At 37.7% G+C, this 17,738-nt stretch overlaps 4 protein-coding genes across 6 annotated transcripts in view; 1 reads left to right on the forward strand and 3 right to left on the reverse strand.

Annotated features, from left to right (window-relative positions):
• The window catches only part of rprd2a (regulation of nuclear pre-mRNA domain containing 2a), a 12,406-nt gene extending 7,983 nt beyond the window's left edge, over positions 1-4,423 (reverse strand). For both annotated transcript variants that reach the window (XR_002273616.1, XM_020586023.1), the window contains exons 1-4: positions 3,944-4,423; positions 748-877; positions 331-482; positions 62-114 (exon numbers count right to left, since the gene is read on the reverse strand). Coding sequence is in view for 1 of the 2 variants with exons in the window: in XM_020586023.1 (XP_020441679.1) it covers positions 62-114; positions 331-482; positions 748-877; positions 3,944-4,118 (510 nt within the window). In the remaining variant the exon portion in view is untranslated. The remainder of the gene's footprint in view (positions 1-61; positions 115-330; positions 483-747; positions 878-3,943) is intronic.
• A 444-nt stretch (positions 4,424-4,867) lies between these two features.
• ciarta (circadian associated repressor of transcription a) lies at positions 4,868-10,240 on the reverse strand. Of its 2 annotated transcripts, none has more exons than XM_020586026.1 (6): positions 9,914-10,240; positions 8,887-9,237; positions 8,703-8,778; positions 8,505-8,583; positions 8,235-8,388; positions 4,868-6,851 (listed from the first exon to the last, which is right to left on the reverse strand). In XM_020586026.1, exons 2-6 carry the CDS (start codon positions 9,235-9,237, stop codon positions 6,840-6,842), a joined length of 672 nt encoding a protein of 223 aa, XP_020441682.1. In that variant the 5' UTR covers positions 9,914-10,240; the 3' UTR covers positions 4,868-6,839. The 2 variants fall into 2 exon arrangements, with proteins under 2 accessions (XP_020441682.1, XP_020441681.1); XM_020586025.1 differs by having other exon boundaries at positions 4,883-7,635; positions 9,914-10,237.
• A 1,017-nt stretch (positions 10,241-11,257) lies between these two features.
• On the reverse strand, positions 11,258-13,048 carry mrps21 (mitochondrial ribosomal protein S21). The gene is made up of 2 exons (XM_020586028.1): positions 12,922-13,048; positions 11,258-11,731 (listed from the first exon to the last, which is right to left on the reverse strand). The coding sequence occupies exons 1-2, from the start codon at positions 13,002-13,004 to the stop codon at positions 11,551-11,553; spliced, it is 264 nt and encodes an 87-aa protein (XP_020441684.1). The 5' UTR covers positions 13,005-13,048; the 3' UTR covers positions 11,258-11,550.
• A 1,381-nt stretch (positions 13,049-14,429) lies between these two features.
• On the forward strand, positions 14,430-17,457 carry crabp2b (cellular retinoic acid binding protein 2, b). The gene is made up of 4 exons (XM_020586027.1): positions 14,430-14,731; positions 15,555-15,733; positions 16,016-16,132; positions 17,199-17,457. Exons 1-4 carry the CDS (start codon positions 14,650-14,652, stop codon positions 17,247-17,249), a joined length of 429 nt encoding a protein of 142 aa, XP_020441683.1. The 5' UTR covers positions 14,430-14,649; the 3' UTR covers positions 17,250-17,457.
• Positions 17,458-17,738: the final 281 nt, after the last annotated feature.

Genomic DNA, 17,738 nt, shown 5'->3' on the forward strand with positions numbered 1-17,738 from the left:
CGGAGAAGACAAAAATTAAAGCGTTGCAGAAAAAAAAAAAAAAAAAAAAAGTCTTGCTTACCACAAACTCAGCAACAACCTTGGACTGTAGATCTGCTTTAGACTCAACTGGAGCTTTAAAAAATAAATAAAATAAATATTACAGATCACATCAAACAATAAAAGAATAAAATAGTCAAAACAGAGTTACATAAGAATAGGAGCTAACAGAAGAACATAATGCAGCAGTAAATGCAAAGTCTGTCTATGTAAAACTGAATATAAAACCTAAACTTTGCAAAGTTGGTGGTGAGCAAATGTGAAAAGTGAAAAACTAAGCCAATGCACTACTTTTTTGCTCCACAGGCGTCTCAGGAGGGGAATCCTCTTTGACCAAGCTACTCCGAAGGTCAGCAATGAGCGTCCCTGAATACACGCCCCTGTCCTCCCAGATGGACAATATCCTTTCCACGGATTTAGTCATCTTTACGTCACTCTCACGGCTAGAGAAAGGAGAAATAAGAACAGACATTTTTGATGTTGAAATGAAATTTGTTTTATTTATGTATGTGCAATTTCTTTGAAATTCAGACAAGGACAGAAAAGTGAAACAGAAACAAATGAAAAATACATAGGACAAAGTTGACAGAAAGCCTACGCAAATGTTGTCACTGCATCTATACAGGCAGTTTGACATAAACTAATAATGATAGTATTTTCTACAGAATTTATCGCTTCATAAAAGCACATTTATACAAACAATCTTACTTGACCAGTAGGAAAGCTTCAGGGAGCACATCAGCGAATGCCGTACGATAGACGATGGCATTTTTCCTTTTACAGTTCTGAATGACATCATTGGCAAGATAAAACAAGTTGAGCCTGTGTGAGGCATTAGCTGGGACAGGACAGAGAGACAATAGTGTTAGATTGTCAGTGAAGGCAGATGTTCTGCTGATGGGAGGAACCGAGTCCAAATAACCTGAAAAAATGGCAAATCTTTTGACAGTTTTTTAACTATATGTAGACAGCAGTTAACATAGCTGCAATGAACTAATCATTTACTCTACAAAGATGTCAAAACAACAAGCATCCAGCACTTACAACAGTGTGACCAGAACCTAGTCTAGCAGCCAAACACTGAAACATATTCCTTTTTTAATCACACTAAATGAGAAAATCAAAGAAATCCTGTTAAGCTGGTAAACTAAAATGCTTAGTGTTTACTTAATAAATGACAATAACAACAAATTAATCACTGACTTATTTTCAGATAAGCACATGGCATAAATCATTGAAGAGTTATGCAAATTGTGACAGATTAACTCTCAATCGATACACTTGTCACTAGAGATTAATCAATGTAATAAACGGCTGTATGACATTTAACCAACATCAGGCACATGGAATAAAACACTACACCATGATCACAATCCTTGTTGCCATATATGTTTTTTGATTAAAGGTTTACACACACACACACACACACACACACACACACAGCGCTAAGTGTCATTCTTTGAGACCAAAGATCTGGTACAGACACCAAATCAATACTTTTATTGATATTTACCAACTGACTTCACCTTTTCCCCCCAAATGCTCGCATTAACTGACAAACAGTCAACATGCAACTATCTTATTCAATTCACAGCTCATAACATCACACTCAAAGGCAAACAGCTGCAAACAAAGTGTCCACTGACTTGCTGTTATAAAAACATCTTCAGGAGTTACAAAACCTTACTACAAAAAGACAAACAAAAAGTTGTTGTATCCTTTTCAAGGATTAAATGTTTAAAATACCACTGGATCAGTCATTAAATTTACATAAATACTCATTTACTTGCATTGTGGGTCATTTGTATTTGTGTGTTCACCAAAACACCATCACACCTTCATGTTACTGCAAGGTAACTTGAGATAATTTAAATGTGTCATCAATTCATCAGAACAAAAACAAATGTAAAACTGTAAAAACACTTTTGGACTCTTCTCAGTCAAACTGCATTATAAACCAACTCAAACACTCTACTATAACCACAGCCAACAATTTAAGGGACAGACAGACAATACTGAGCTAAGGCCACATTCTGACAAATTTTTTCACTTCCATGGAGTATGGGAGTAAAACCAAAGTCTACGAGCCGACCTTGGAACAGAAGCCCCTAACAAAATTCTGTATCGCCAGTCACGGTGGACATGAAACACAAAAATGATTTTAGAACATCAAAACACAGACACCAAAACATAAAATTTAATTAGCATAAAAAAGGTTTCCTATTAATTAAATAAATCCAAGTGATCATAATATAATGGGAGAAAATGCATTTACAATTATAATCAGTCATCAGTAATCATTTGGTTCTTTTCATTTAAAAATCAGCACATACATCCCTGACAGAAACCAGAGAAAACTATTATCCAAAAACAAGGATCACTTCACATTAGCAGAATGACAAACAAAAGGTTACTGAACCATGTTAAATAAATCTTGTGGTTATATTGTATACTCTACTGGTGCAGTTAATTATCAGTTATTCTATCACTTGCTTCTTCGATTACTGGAAAATTGCCATCACATTTTCCCAGAGAGAAAAGTGACAACTTTAAACAACAGACAACATTTTTGTCAATCAATTAATCTATTAATTGTCAAATTGTGCTGGTCCTAATTTTATTTAACATATTCAGGTGTTAATATTCATTGAATGCATAATCCATTCAGCTCTATGTAGTTGGTCATCATGTCCCAATAATTTAATTTCACTGCATTCACTGTAATTCTCCGACTGTGATTCTTAAATACACTTGATACTGGACTTTGACCATACATAGAAAACTCAAGTTTACAAGTCAGCTCTGCCAGATCTTGTTGCAAATGCTCATACAATACATTTCTGAGTAAAGAAATACACTTGATCTAATAAAGAGCTACAGTAAATAACTCTGGGCAACAAGGAGACAGTGTTATACAACATGATGACTTACTACAACAGCAGACTAAGAAACGCAACCTGTTAATGTTTATAATCTTGCACATCAGATTGCAGAAAAATACCAGCGGCAAACCTCTCAACCAGTGTTAGCACTGTCTTTTGCTCACTGCTCACACTAAGAACCACACAAAAATAAACCTACAAACAGAATTAGAGAAAAAAAAAACAATAACTGTTTCAAGACTTGAACTCAACAGAGATAAATGTAGATGCCATACAAGGTACAACGCTGGGATAAGATGTATGCTGATGATGTGTTATGATGTGTTGGTTGTACATTATAGCATAACTGCTGTATTTTCTTGTTGTTCAAAGATTTATACCAGTAAGTCTGTTTGTACAAATTTCTGAATTTATTAGAAAACAATCTACTCCACAAAACAGGAATACGTAATAATGTGGGACCTAATTGGATGATGTACGTAAGTGGTGCAACTTCTCAAACGAAACAGTAAAATAAATTGCCAAATAACAAGTAACACGCAGTTAATCTGGGACCACTCAGGTTTTGAATGGACTTTTCCACTGCAGTTAAAGACACAAAACATCTTCCTAACCTAACATCTAACTTACTTTAATATGTAACGTAAGGTCATCCTGTTAATAATGAGCCAGGGTTAGTTTAACTACATTAGAATTAATACTTCTTAAGCAGTAAATAATTCAACGGAGAACTAACTCACTGTAGGTTAACATATACGTCGCCACTTAGTTAGGCTACTTCAATGTTAGCACAGCACTAGGTGCTAAGTGGCTAAAACAGGAGGAGAGCAGGTTGTAAACTCCAGGGTCTCCCGGTGTTCTAAGTTGGGACAAAACTGTTGACTAGAAAGTAAAGATAAAAACGTCAAATATTATCTCAGTTTCTTTAGCCAATGAAAGGATGGTGATCGTTGTGCCCAAACCACTTTCACCCCACAGTTGAAGCAGTAACCGTCAGCTTAACAGGTAGAAATGCTACTTACATTTCCTCAAACTCTTCATCCAGTGTCGCACAATGAAGCTGTGGTACTTCTTGTTTTCGATGCACCACGCTGACAGTCCTTGGATTGAATCCATCGTGTTTGTGACACTTTGAAACTTCCTGTCTAAAGTAGACTCTAGTGAGCCGCTTAATGTGGCTCCTGCTCCCGCTGCCATGTCCGAAGAGGTTCGCGCTGCGCACTAGCATTCCAAAAAACTGGTTAGCCGAGGCTGGCGCTTAGCATGCTAGCTTAGCGTAGCACATACGTTATCACATTTACAAGCCGCTTAGCTGCCACTGCCATATTACACAACCCTAAATGTGTATTATGCAGCTCCTGTCACTTCCAGTTTCTAGAAATTATCCACCATGAGCTAGTACAACTAATAGTTTATATCACTTAACATTCAAAGCTAGCACTTAGCGCCTTGTGACATCCTGGACGTCTGTTTACTCGTTGCTGGTGAGGTGAAGTGCATTTCCGTAAACACGTCATGATTATGGCGCCACCCAGTGTCACGGAGCTAATATTTGTTAGCGCCATCTGCTGCGTGTTCCTGGTTACAACAGTTTACTGCATAGCAATGGTGGAAGAGGTATTCAGATCTTTTACTTAATAAGTAGCAAATCAACAGTGTAAAAATACGTGACTGTCTGGGGGCCATACTATCTAGCAGGACTCATTGTTCCTCCTGTCTCTGTTGTGTAAGTAAAAACCTAAACATCTAAAGTGCCTAAAACATTTGCACATTACTGTATATCATTGGTTATAGACAACAATGAATTAAATGATGCTGTTTAGTGTAATCTGTATTTGGTTGAAGTTATCTAAAAAGTAACTAATACACATTGCTGTCAAATAAATTGAGTATTAATTACATTATGTCCTGAACTGTAGTAAAAAGAAGTACAGAGTAATGGAGTACTCTAGGAAAATAAGTTCTTCAAAACATAGCCTACAGTACAGATATAGTTGCAACCAAGAGTATTTGGACAGTTAAACATTTTTATCCATCAGGTTCTGTGGATGATAGACACATCTCCAAATTGAAGAAAGTCAAAACTTTAAACATTAAAACAGGAAAATGTTATTAATCTGACCTATTTCAAACAGCCTAGACTGCCAGTGTATTCTAAAAACCAGCAAACAAACTGCATTTTGATGACCCCCCCAATCATTCATTTAATATATAAAGATATGTGCATTTAGCAATCAATCACTAATAATGACAAAGAAATTGTCTAAAACAAGGGAAACAAAAAATTAAAGACATACAAATGAGAAAAAGATGTTAGTCTACTTTTAGTATTTTCCTATTTCACTGATTTTTTTACATACAAGTAAACCAGCACAGCAAAACCTGCACTATAGGATGCTACCATTTCTAAACCAAATCAACACTACTCTATACTATTGTTCTCTAGCACAAGTTTACAATTTGCATTTCAAATAACCTAATCCCAAACCAATAAAAATTACTAATGGCAAATCCTAAGGCACATCTAAACAGCAGCACTTTTGGTTTGCAATGACATATGTGGTAAGAAGACTATTTTACCATCATTAGTTAAATACACTTTGCTTGATTGTTGAAGTAATTTCAGGCAATTTTGTAGTTACCTTTATGTATATCAACACACTGGAGATGAAATTCCATTCAACATTCACATTTTTAGAATAGTTTTGTTAATCATACCACAACAATATTACTCTGTCACATAATTAATAGTAAAGCACTTTGAGTGATACAAATTTTCAAACAGCAAGTCAGTGATACAGACCTTTTAGTCCTCATAAAATTTGGAGCATTTTGTGGGAACACTAAGGTGTTGACAATGACAATTTTGCCTATGAAATCTCTCACTCAAGTGCCCGTAAAGCTCTTATCTCAGGTCTAACACATGTCTACAAATGTAATCAAGATTTTCAAGTACTGAGCCTCTTAAACAAAATTTTATAAATAATATCACAACTGTTGATATTAACATAAGCGTAGAAATGTCCTTATTGCCATCCAAAGTGCAGATGCATTACTGCTAATTTACACAGTGTCAAATATATACCTATTTAAGATTCTATAAAAAGTTACTCATATATCATGTGAGAAATAAAATATTACATTTTCAATTGTTTCTACCCAAAACAAGTTCACTCACTGGCCGCATAAAAGTAACTGACAGAATAACACCCAAGTCTATAATTTATCATCACTCATTGTCAGGATGTGATATTTCATGTGTTTTACCGTACGTGCAGCTACATCTACTCTTATTTACAACCTCTTTTGTGCTCAGTTAATAAGTAACAAGTAGGAGGCATGAGTAAGGTGCTTAAGATATGACAATGCTAAATGGCTTTGTTCGAAACACTTTGGCCTTGCCTTTGCTCTACCATACATTACAATAAATAAAGCTGGCAAATAACAATTCTAACCTCCCTGTTATTTCAATTGTGAACCATATGTATTCATTTTCACAAGTGTGATATCTGCTATTTCTATTTTTCACCAACGGCATGAAATCCTATAACCGTTACATTTTATAATATGAAAAATACAAAAGAGAGCACATACTGCTTTAATGCATTACATGTGTAAAGTATTTGCAACATGTTTTAACTTAATGAAAGTGAATGTATAACAAAAGAAAACATTCCTTATAATATAGTGCAATAATCAAAAACCACATTGGATAGTTAAGGGTTAATGAGTGTCTCTCTGGGTGGTTCTCATTTGTCTTGGGTGTTTCCTCATTTCCCTCCCATGCCAAGGAGAGAAGCAAAGAAATGATGCGAGGAAAGAGAAATTAAGAAAACATTTTCAGAGAAAAGAGGTGCCCTTTACTCCAAAGCATCATCTGAGGTGATGCGCGTTTCTGATGTTGACAGGGAAGCTGGATCACGTGTCAGTCTGCAGGCATTAAAAAGGTTTATTTGCCTTGGAGCACAGATCATGCACTGCTATTGTCCAGATATTAATAATTACTGCCACTACAGTAGTGGCAAAAAATTTAAAGAAAAATCTTTCTGATCAATTATAAAAGTATGACTCCTTATTAATCAAAACTGATCCAATTATTTTAACTAAATTGTGAATCAAACAAACTGGAATAATTTACAGGTCACCAGAGGACTGACGAGTCATGAAACAAGGTAATGAGAAGCACCCTCTGCACCCGTCTCCACTGGTTTTACTAGATGTACCTTACAGTCCCCATAGCCTGGTTCTGCCCCAAGCTATATACTTGTGTAATAAGGTCTGCCCTCTGCCTTCAGTCTGACTGGCATGCTGTGGTACCTCCATCTGGTAGCGAGGTCAGCTAAGGTCAGTCAGCTGTAGAAATTATGTCACTTGAGGACACTGAGCTGTCCTGTATAGCTGGGCTGCCACAAGGGAAGGGCAGGGTAACCTCAAGCTTCTTCCAATTGTCATTTTCTCTCTTGCTACATAAATATGATGGTATGCTTAAAGTGCCAGTGCTGTCTGTAAACTCAGTGCCAGTGCTGGCCCCAGCTGGTTCTATTGTTTCTTCCTCTGGAGTTTTCGGTTTTTTAGGTGATCCAGGGAGACAGGTGGAGGCAGTGTCAAGTGAAGTTGAAGCCTTGCACCTACAATGTTTTCTGTGTTCATGATGCTCACGCTTGGCTGGGACTTTGCCAGTGAGGTCGCTGTCTGACCAGCTCAGCTTTCTCTTCTGCAATGGGAAAGTATAACCAAAAAAAAAAAAAAAAGCCATAAACGATGATCTTGAAGGTAAACTACAGTTCATTACAGCTAGAATTGACTTCAGTTCTATGAAATAAAACTCAAGTTCTAATAAATCTCATTCCTCAATTAAAGCTAGTCTTCCTAATTTGTTTTCAGCCACTAGAGGATCTAGTGAGACTCAAAACAAACGGAGACCTTAAGCCACTCCTAACCACACTTTGCCCTCCCATCATGTCCAGTTTCCTAGCGACAACAAACTATGAAAGCCTCATCACAACAAAGTTTACAGAATGCAGCCTGCAGTCCAAAGTTAGTGTCAGCTGACTAAGGAGTAATTTGTCAGTGCAGTAGAAGGTTCTGGTTACTGTTAATGTGACACAAAGCACTGAGGTTATGCAAAGCTCAAATTACTCTGTCCCACTCTCGCTGTGCAAAACAACGTGACCTCTTCAAAATATGGTGTTTTAATTTAAAAAAAAGTTTAGCATTTGTTATTTTGACATCATAACACCCATGGTTTGATTAATGCACACCTATAAGTGTACTCTTGTCTGTAACAAAAGTAAAATCCAGTAATAAGCTCACCTTAACTGGCATGTGGAGTGGATTTGGGGGCCGTTGTGATGCAAGTCTGGTAGCATTGGTCTGGTGTCGCGTATCTGTGGACTGTAATGCCACCTGTGGGAACCACATTTTGAGCATCACCTCTATCTGCAATAGATTTTGGAGGTATTTCTCACTGCAAAAAAAAAAAGAGTTAAGAAAAACATTAAGGATAATGCTGGATATGGATGACAATGACACATTCTCCTTTTTAACTACTGTCACAACATTAGGTTAGGATTTGCTACTTACCCCAATTCAGGCTTCTGTAGAATTCCAAGAATCCTCTGCAATCTGTCTATGGCAACACTCTGCTGGAAACTGGTTAAACCTGCCATAATTTAAACATATCATCTAAATATCAAGCAGTTGGTGCTTGTATAACAGGCTGGAATGCACCAAAACATGAATAAAGATAATAATGATGTCTGATATTGCTCAGCTGCATACCTTTGTCAAATCGCCCCATCTTTAGTCCATGTAGGAGCTCATGCAAAGGATCAATAAACCTTTGCAAATCAGCACACTGAGAAAATAAGGGAAAGACTAGTTTTACTACTCTATGACTGAGGTTCTATTTTGCAGACAGTAAATACTGAAATAAAGACTTAGGAATGAGTTTAAGTGTGCTCACTTTCCGAGCGAAGGCCAGGTCCCCTGGTGTTGCTGATGATGAGTCTAATGCAGCAGCTCCAGGACAAGAGGTTATGTTGGGATGCTTAGTTTCATCAGAGCACTGTTCAGACTGATCACTCTTAGACCTTGAATGAAGCTGATGTGACTGACCAAGGAAATGAAGATAATTTCCAGAAAGGTTGATTCCTTCATCATCTAAAAGAGACTTTCTTCTTCCATTGTCCCCCTCTCCTTCTGAGAAGACGTCTGCTTCATCCCCAGTCTGCTCATTCTCACTCAGGAGAAAGCTGGAGGTGGAGGGTAGCGAGTCGTAAGATGACCATTTGGAAGAACTGCCCAATGAATTCATCTGTGGAAACAGGACAATAAAAGCAAGGAAAAATAAGAGATTGTAACAGAGGTATTAACTGAAAAGCAATCATCTCACAACAGAACTTTGGTGAGTACAAATTTTGGCAGTTGGCAAAATCAAACAGGCATAGCTACAGTGTTTAAATCAAACGGATTTGCACATACAGTAGATAATGAGTATTCAATATACTAAAGGAAATCTGTTAGTGTCTTCAAATTACACAAATCAAAAGATTTATCAATACATAGTGGATAGGGATCATGATTTAACTTAAAACAATCTTTTTTAGAGAAAGTTCTGGTAATTTAAAAAACTGACACAAAGGCCAAACATATGTTAAAGAAATACAGCTGATATTCTGATATAAAATTTAAATAGCTGCACAATCACGCATTTTGTCACAACTGTTATGTGAACGAAAACTAAAATAGGCTACCGGTTCAGATTTTATATTGGTAATTAGCTAATATCTTGTTACATGTTCGTCCTGTAAGTTAGTGATTCCAGAGATCAACTGCTAGTCAGGAAATTAATAATTAATGAAATAGTTATACATTAATAAATGTTACGACAAAAGTGACTAGTTGTTCTATTAATGTAAAATTATTTACAAATCGAGCCTGAAAAGCAGTCAACATTCCCTTAAAACAGAAATAAGTGACACAGCGCTTACCTTCTTGCCAGAACAGAACTGGATTCACAAAAACAATAAAATAAAAAAGATGACTTTGACAAGGTACGTTAACGTCTCTTGAATAAGTTGAACAATTTCACGTCTTACACAAGCAACTCCAGCAAAGCTGACGGCTGTATTTGTGAGCAGTGATGCGTGCGCACGTTGGTTGCGGCTGTTAGCCAGTTCCCGCTCAGTCCCTCCTTGTCTGTTCTATCTCTGCTCCTGTTTCCTTTACTTTGTCAGTGCCCACAGAACGCAACTGCCAATACACGTGCGGAAGTGGCACTGAGCTCCGATTGGCTGAAGAGAGGTTCGCTCTTTTCTCATTGGCTCAGATGCTTGGCCAATAGTAAACAACACCAGCGCCGGTTGGCTGGTAATTGCATAGATCGCATGGCACTTATTAAGGCAGCACGTGTGTGTAGTGTGGCTGTAAAACGAGTAGCGCACGCGGCCTTTGAGCACTATTCAAAATGTTGGTATGTAAATTAGGTCGCATTTGGCCAGGTTTAATAGACATAGTACACCATTTAAGGACCACCGTAATTATAGGCGAGGGTACTGCTATTTGTTTTTGTTGAACATTATTCACCTCCCTCCTATAACATTACACCCAGGAAGAGAGAATAGGGCACACCGTTACTTATGCACGGATACAGTATGTGCAGTAAAAGATTGAGATGCAATATTTTGATTTTCCACAAAACCTCTATTACACTAGAGACAGATATTTCAGAGAAACTTGAAAAACATAGATACCACCAGAGTTAAAAGTGAAATTATTTTTAATATAAATGGGCCTTTGACAAAGGTAATATAGACAGCAGTCAGTCTCCTTCAGCATAATATATAGGTCATGTATTGTACTGGTCCTCTCAGTTCTTGCAATGCCACCAACTGAAACCAAAGGACAGGATACCAACATGACCTGGTAACCTCAAAGACAAGTGAGCCTGGTGCAAATGTTTAACTTACCCTGTGGGTGAAGCAAGAGCCGGTGCGCACATTAAGAACCCCTGTGACAAAAGCCTGGGATCTGACAGATGTGCACAGCTGATTTGTCTCCATAAGGGACTTTGTGGGAGGTGGCCGACATCATCAGTGGACATTAATACCACACTGTGTTGTAGTGACCTTCAGTTAATTTACATCAAGCTGCTGCTGAACAGAGACCCCACTCACACAAAAAACATCTTCTGTTTCATTTGAATTCCTTCAACTGACTAATCCTGAAGGCAATATATGACCTTATGCTGTACAATATAAACACCTGTGTATACCAGTGTGTGTTTGCCGTTTAAACAGAAGCTTAACTGTGAGAAAAAGCTCATCAATTTAAAGTTTTCAAATCATTGCATACATTTATTAGCTTTTTCATTAGCAAAACTGTACGGGAACACTCGGAACATTAAAAAAAATGTCAAAGCAATGTTAACCTATCAACCAAGAATGAGTATAGAAGATTTTTCTCTCCTAAGTCAGACCTTTTGGGAAAAAATTGAACACAATGATCATTGCTGACAAGTTCATTTACATGTGATAGTGACACTGTGTTGATGTTTGCTTCCTCTGTTGTGCTGACACCATCTCAACCAGTCCATTGATAACATTTTGCTTCATCGCACTCCACTTCACTAGCAGCCGAGCCAGGGATCCTCTCTGTTTGTCCTGGAGATAAAGGCAATTTTCCTGGCCATTTCTGTGTTGTAGATTCGCTTACAGTTCTCAAAGTTCTTCCGCTGTCGCTCTCGGCATGGCTTCTCATAGTAGCGCTTCCGCTTCACTGTTTCAATAATCCCATCCTGAGTGAGGAGCCTAGAGTATGAAGAGAAAACCTGTGAATATCTGAGACCTGGGTTGCATTCAGGACACTGAATAGGTAAATGAAAGTATCAGTTTGCCAGCTTTTATTAAATTATTTAAAAATAGAGCTAACTACTGCCTAACTGGTTAAACTGAAATAAGTAAAGCATTTAAGAACAATCACAGCAGCAGAAACATAACAGAAGTTACTGCAGTGGACTGAGTGGATATTGTCCCTTTGGCAAGAAATTTTTGCAATCAGACATACAGAACACTTTCAAGCTCAATTTAAAAAGTATTTTAACCCTTTAAGTCTTCATACACCCTGACAGCATAAAAAATTGTTTTACAATTTAAATTGTAGAACATTTATGTTTTAATTTATGGGGTATTTCTTTAGCTAAATTTCCAAATTGTACCAATTGTATTTTCAAATCAAATATAATGGTAGATAATCACTACAGTACATTTGCCCATTTTGTTTATCATTATATTAAAAATAAAAGTATATCACAAGAAAACATCACAATAAAGTTGTCCAAACTCCATTTATCATGTGTAATCCCATAATATAATGTATAGTCCCTTTGTAATCCCTGGTTCAGCACAGCAAAAGCAAATCATATTTTCTTAATCTGTTAAATTTGTTGACAGTTTTTAACTAAAAAGGACTTCAACTTTGAAATGACTATATTCAAAGGTGGTCATACAAAACAGTACAACGCGTGAAAAATGGTATAATTGTATTCCCAGTTTGGATGGTTTCTCTAATGTTTGTCCCATGTCGTCATTAGTGTTGCCCTTGACATATAAGTTTGATATACGATAGTTAGTATAGTATGAGGTATACTACAGTAGCCTGCATAGTTTGGATTTTTGAATATGCAATTTAGGATCCAACTGCTACCATTTATAAGTGACAAATGTTGCTAGTGTGCCAAAATAATGTAACAATGTAAGTAAGGGTTATTATGCTATTGCTGAGTTTAAACCCTTTAACGTCTACTCTACTTTTAATGAAATCCCTAAAACATCAAAAGTAACGTTTAGCAGCTGTGCATACAAGTAGTAACACCACTGCGCACCCGCAGCTATGTGACATTGAGCGGAAAGCTAACGCTAACTTAGCTCACGATAGCTTATCATCCAGCGGATACTGACAAATTTTATCCTTTACTTTATCTCGAATACATGAATTTAACCTGTTTAAAGTCTTGTACGCCGTATCAACGTTGCCGTCTTGAACCATCACCGTTCGCGCAAGGAAACGAAGGTGCTTCGCCATTATTAGGCTGAGTTTGCTCGAAAGTCAACCGTCTGGAAACACCTACATACGAAAGGTTCCGGATTCAATACAGTCAACCAACGCTAGGTGACGTTTTACTCAACCTTTCTAATGAATGAGCACTATTTTGGGGGTTGACTTTGCATTGTCTTATTTCTACAGAAATCTTTGTAGTAAGATTTATGTTAAAATCTCAGTTACCGTTTGGTTTTTGTGATGAATGGAAGACAAAAAACAATATTACCTTATTAAATCTCTCTGTAATCTTGGAGAGATTTCATATTCGTAGAGGTACAAAATATCACTAAAAACATTTGTCAGCTGGAGCCTATCCCAGCAGACATTGGGAAAGAGGTGGGGAACAGGTTTCCAGTCTATCACAGGGCTAATCTCAACATCTAAAGTGCCCAAACCTTTGCAGTGAATGAATGTTTGAGAGAAAAGAGACAAAAATATCCAGGTCTCTTTCTGGCACAGGGAGCCAAACAGCAGTTATCATAGTCTATATCTTTCAGGGGAATCACAAATTTATGAAATTATATTCACTGTCATAACAACAGGGACAGTTAAGTCCAGTGCTATCTTTTCATCAGGGCCATTCTCCTCTTCTTCCTCTTATCCCTCAGCTAGTTGTTATATGCTTGTCTCAGTTTAAGGTCAGCCAGTGGTGAATGCTAACCCAGATGGTATCTCTAATTTGTATTCAAAAGTGCTTTTATATGTTGTTTCTCTGCATAAACTAGGAAATGAGGCTAATTCCCATGTTGCTGTAACTCAATAGTGTACTGTATTTGCATAGTGCCACAGGGAGGAATGCTGAGACAGCCTGCACAGATAACACTGTGATGTCTTTTATTGGATGAATGCATTTCATCATGTTTCCAGAGGCATCCATTCTTATCCACACCAGGTGAAATATTCTTGGCAGTGAGTGAATGTGGGTGTGTGTGTGTGAGAAAGAGAGTATAACCTAGAGAAAATTAGGTTTGTATTGAAAGTCTCTGCCAGCAGTTTGGGTGCCATGATAAAAGACATCTCCCTGACAAGACATCACATGATGGATTAAAAAAAAAAAAACCATTACATTATATTGACATTTTCTTTCTTTCTTTCTTTGGAGAATTTGGAAAATGTTCATTTTTCTATTTCATTTTCTTTTGAATTCTGTGTTAAATAATCCTCTAGTTTTCAGGTTTAAAATTTAAATTAACAAACCGTTTCATACATATTTCATTTCATTGCTTACTTGGTTATTTTCTGGAATTACTGTCAAATAACTCGGAATGACATGGCACCAACCTAAAAAAAAACAATTATCAGTTTTCTTAAATAAGTTACCCTTCATATGCTCACCACCATCAGAGGGCTTAATATAAGTGCATTTACCAGCTCGCGTCCAAAATTTTCACAATGCTGATAGAGGTAGGAGGGTGCACTTAGAATCGAGGGAAAGTCCCTCCCTGCCTCCAGCCTCAGATCCAGGCGAGTGTCAGCCAATGAATTAAGGCGCAGATGCAGGCTTTGTTAACCGGTTAACCGAGAGGGACAAACAGACAGACAGACAGACATCGACTGGATAGTCTGCAGCCAGAATCGGCTACTAGTCTAATTACTACTAATTATTTGTGCAACTGCTTGAATCTAAATGGAGAAGAAAGTCGCGGATTTTTCAGGGAAATGGAAAATGAAGTCTTCGGAAAATTTCGAGGAACTTTTGAAAGCGCTGGGTGAGTAATGCGCTTGGAGCATTAGTCGTCTACACGTGAAATGCAAACTAAAGCTGTTTCTCTGTCTTGAAAATGCTTTACATGCAAAACTCCTCAAACTGTCAGGCTGCTTATTGGTTTCTTGTGTATCACCAACCATTTAGGTTCATCCTTAAAATGCAAAAAAGAAAACATGAGGAAATGGATGCCTTACAAAGACCTGTCAGTGGAATTATCATCTGGAAATCCACTTGGCTTTGAGATCAAACCGGAGAACCAAAGTGGTGGCTTAATTGGTTTTCTCATGCCCAGCTAATCTGTGTTCCTGCATTGGTCTTGTTAAGATGCATGAGACTGGTTCCAGTTGTAAGTCCTCTTTGTAGAGAATAGGAGGGGTCAGATGAGGGCCAGTGGCACCATTAAAAACCTTTAGACAAATAGTCTGTGGAGGAATGTTAGATTAGACTCATCTGAAGCAGGGTCCTCTTCATGCAGTTGTAATTAGAGCCAGTGTAAAAGGAACTTAGCCTTGACGTGGGCCCCAGCTGCTCTGAGACTGACTTTCCCTCACTGTCCTGGGCCTCTCTGGCCCAGTCTAGGGCTCTAGGTGTGTGTGTTCTGTCTGTTAGTACCACTCCATGAGAAAATATAGAATCAGATTTGAGAAGCAGACTTGAATAATTGCAAAGGGCCAGCAGTTTACATTTGTTTTACACTGATTAAATATGACATCTTTGTTGACCCATAGCACATAGATTCTGAGTTTCCACCTAGTTGTACCTGACACATCCATGACTAGGCTTTTTTTTCCTGTTGCATATTAATTATGTTTGTGTGTGATCAGGTGTGAATGTGTTCCTGAGGAAGATCGCAGTGACAGCAGCCTCTAGCCCAGCAGTGGAAATCACCCAGCAGGGAGAGAGTCTGTCCATCAGGACATCCACCAGCGTGCGCACCACCCAGGTCTCCTTTACTGTGGGTCAGTCCTTCAATGAGACCACAGTGGACGGACGCCCCTGCACGGTACACGTCCCTTTACTTTCCAAAACATTCCTTGATAATGTCATTACATGGATAGCAACAAGACAGCATAACCAGCCGCAGTTGTGTGCACAAGAAGCATATGGAAGTAATTTCAGTGCAACTCCAGAGTCAGTCCTTGTGATAATGGATCTGTCCTTCATGTCTAAAAGCTGAGTGAGTGGTGAAGGACATAATGTCTGACAGGCCATAAAAACTCAATGATCAGCATGCTGAGCTTAAGTTGTGCAGGTTATTAATATTTTCTTATATGAATGTCTGCAGAGTTTTCCAAAATGGGAAACAGACAGCAAGATCAGCTGTGAACAGACTTTACAGAAAGGTGATGGGCCCAAAACAGTGTGGACCCGAGAGCTGACCAACAACGGAGAACTGATACTGGTAATTAGTGTACAGCACTGATACATGACTTCATGGAAACTGCACTGAACAAAAGCTAACTAACTAAACTAATATGATTTTCTAGTCTAAGGATTTTACAGTATAAAGTCTCCACCTTTTGTCCAACATGTAGGATGATTTTTGACCTGATATAATGGCAGTGGATGAAAGCAGTCACCTGAGAAAAGCTGCATTCATAACATATTTGTAAATGCTATTATGAACAGCCCAGGTGTGGACCTAGAAATTTTTGGATGGAGTTGGCCAGGCTGGTGCACAGACTCAGACAGGGGTGGCACATTTGAAATATGTGTAAAAAGTAAATTAAATCCCTAGTTCTATGAAATACAGAACTATAAATAATAGTTAAAAAAATGAGACACACATAGCTGGAGCCAATCCCAGCTGACAATAGGTGAGAGGCAGGGTATACACTGGACATGTTGCCAGGTTATCACATATATATACACGGTTTATTTGTATTTATTTCACTTGTTAATGAAGGTTTGCAAATATGTAACACAGCAACAGTAGCAAAGTGGACTACTTATACTACAAGGTTAGTAGCTGGGGTAGCAGATTTTGGAATAATGCAGGAACACATCCAAATGAGATTAATGGGTAGTTTTCCAACTTTTCTATTCTGCCATCATTGCTTGAATGAAGGATTGTTATATTGTATTGAAAATCACAAACATCAACCTCATGGTAATCCTGGATGAAAAGGATAAGGATAATAATGATCAGGATAAAAGCCGAGGATCAGCAAAGTAAGTAGGATTCATCCTCTACGAGCCATGAATCTGGCCCAAAATCTATTTCACAACTCATTTGATTTTGCAGGAGGGAGGGTCTTTCTGAAGAGCTAAATAAAAATGAGAAAACGCGTCATGCTGAAGGAAGATTTTCTACAACAATAAACCAAACAATATTCCAAACCATGGCTTTTTAAATGATTGATAAAGCATTAATAAATGATTTATTAACTAACCTTTATAACAAGTGCCTTTTTAAGACAGTGTCCCAAAAGTTTAAACTCTGTCCTGTTGTCTTTGTTTTCTTTCAGACAATGACTGCTGGGGATGTTGTCTGCACCAGAGTTTATGAACGAGAATGAGGAAAAATTTTCAAGATTGTCACATAATACTCCTGTGTTTTTGCCTCGTGCATGGTTTACATTTACTCCCCTTGTTTTTGTCTTTTTCATCACAGGACATCAGAAGTTGGCCAGGTCTTGCTCAATCAGTTCACTCTGTGGAAAATGTCTGTTTAGTTGCCTTTATAACAGCAAAACTGAATTTACTCTGTATGTATCATATAGAAATGTGACATATTTCTTTTTTAAAAACTTTATTATAGTGTTTAAATACCTTTTCAAAATGCTATTAAACTGTTTTATATGACTTTACTGTTTGATCATTCCTTTTCAAACAATCATTCTTTATGCTGCCTCCTTCCTGCACCTCCCATTCCCATCGTCCATCTGCATATCACTTTACATCACTGTGTGCCGTTCATACTCTCCTGATTATTCCACACCCTTTACACCTCCATCTTTCCATTTGCAATCCAATACCTTGTCCTCTGTGTGCTCTCTGTCGTCATA

This window comes from Monopterus albus, unplaced genomic scaffold, assembly GCF_001952655.1.
Source record: "Monopterus albus unplaced genomic scaffold, M_albus_1.0 scaffold393.1, whole genome shotgun sequence".
NCBI classification, from domain to species: domain Eukaryota; kingdom Metazoa; phylum Chordata; class Actinopteri; order Synbranchiformes; family Synbranchidae; genus Monopterus; species Monopterus albus.

Excerpts from the sequence above, each read along its gene's own strand:
- ciarta (XM_020586025.1), bottom strand. The coding sequence starts at position 9,237 with ATGAATTCATTGGGCAGTTCTTCCAAATGGTCATCTTACGACTCGCTA. Across the intron at positions 8,584-8,702 it reads GATGGGGCGATTTGACAAAG|GTTTAACCAGTTTCCAGCAG; the intron begins GTATGCAGCTGA and ends AAATTATGGCAG. Across the intron at positions 8,389-8,504 it reads CTACAGAAGCCTGAATTGGG|TGAGAAATACCTCCAAAATC; the intron begins GTAAGTAGCAAA and ends TTTTTTTTGCAG.
- mrps21 (XM_020586028.1), bottom strand. The coding sequence starts at position 13,004 with ATGGCGAAGCACCTTCGTTTCCTTGCGCGAACGGTGATGGTTCAAGAC. Across the intron at positions 11,732-12,921 it reads GCGTACAAGACTTTAAACAG|GCTCCTCACTCAGGATGGGA; the intron begins GTTAAATTCATG and ends TTCATACTCTAG.
- crabp2b (XM_020586027.1), top strand. The coding sequence starts at position 14,650 with ATGGAGAAGAAAGTCGCGGATTTTTCAGGGAAATGGAAAATGAAGTCT. Across the intron at positions 14,732-15,554 it reads GGAACTTTTGAAAGCGCTGG|GTGTGAATGTGTTCCTGAGG; the intron begins GTGAGTAATGCG and ends GTGTGTGATCAG. Across the intron at positions 16,133-17,198 it reads ACAACGGAGAACTGATACTG|ACAATGACTGCTGGGGATGT; the intron begins GTAATTAGTGTA and ends GTTTTCTTTCAG.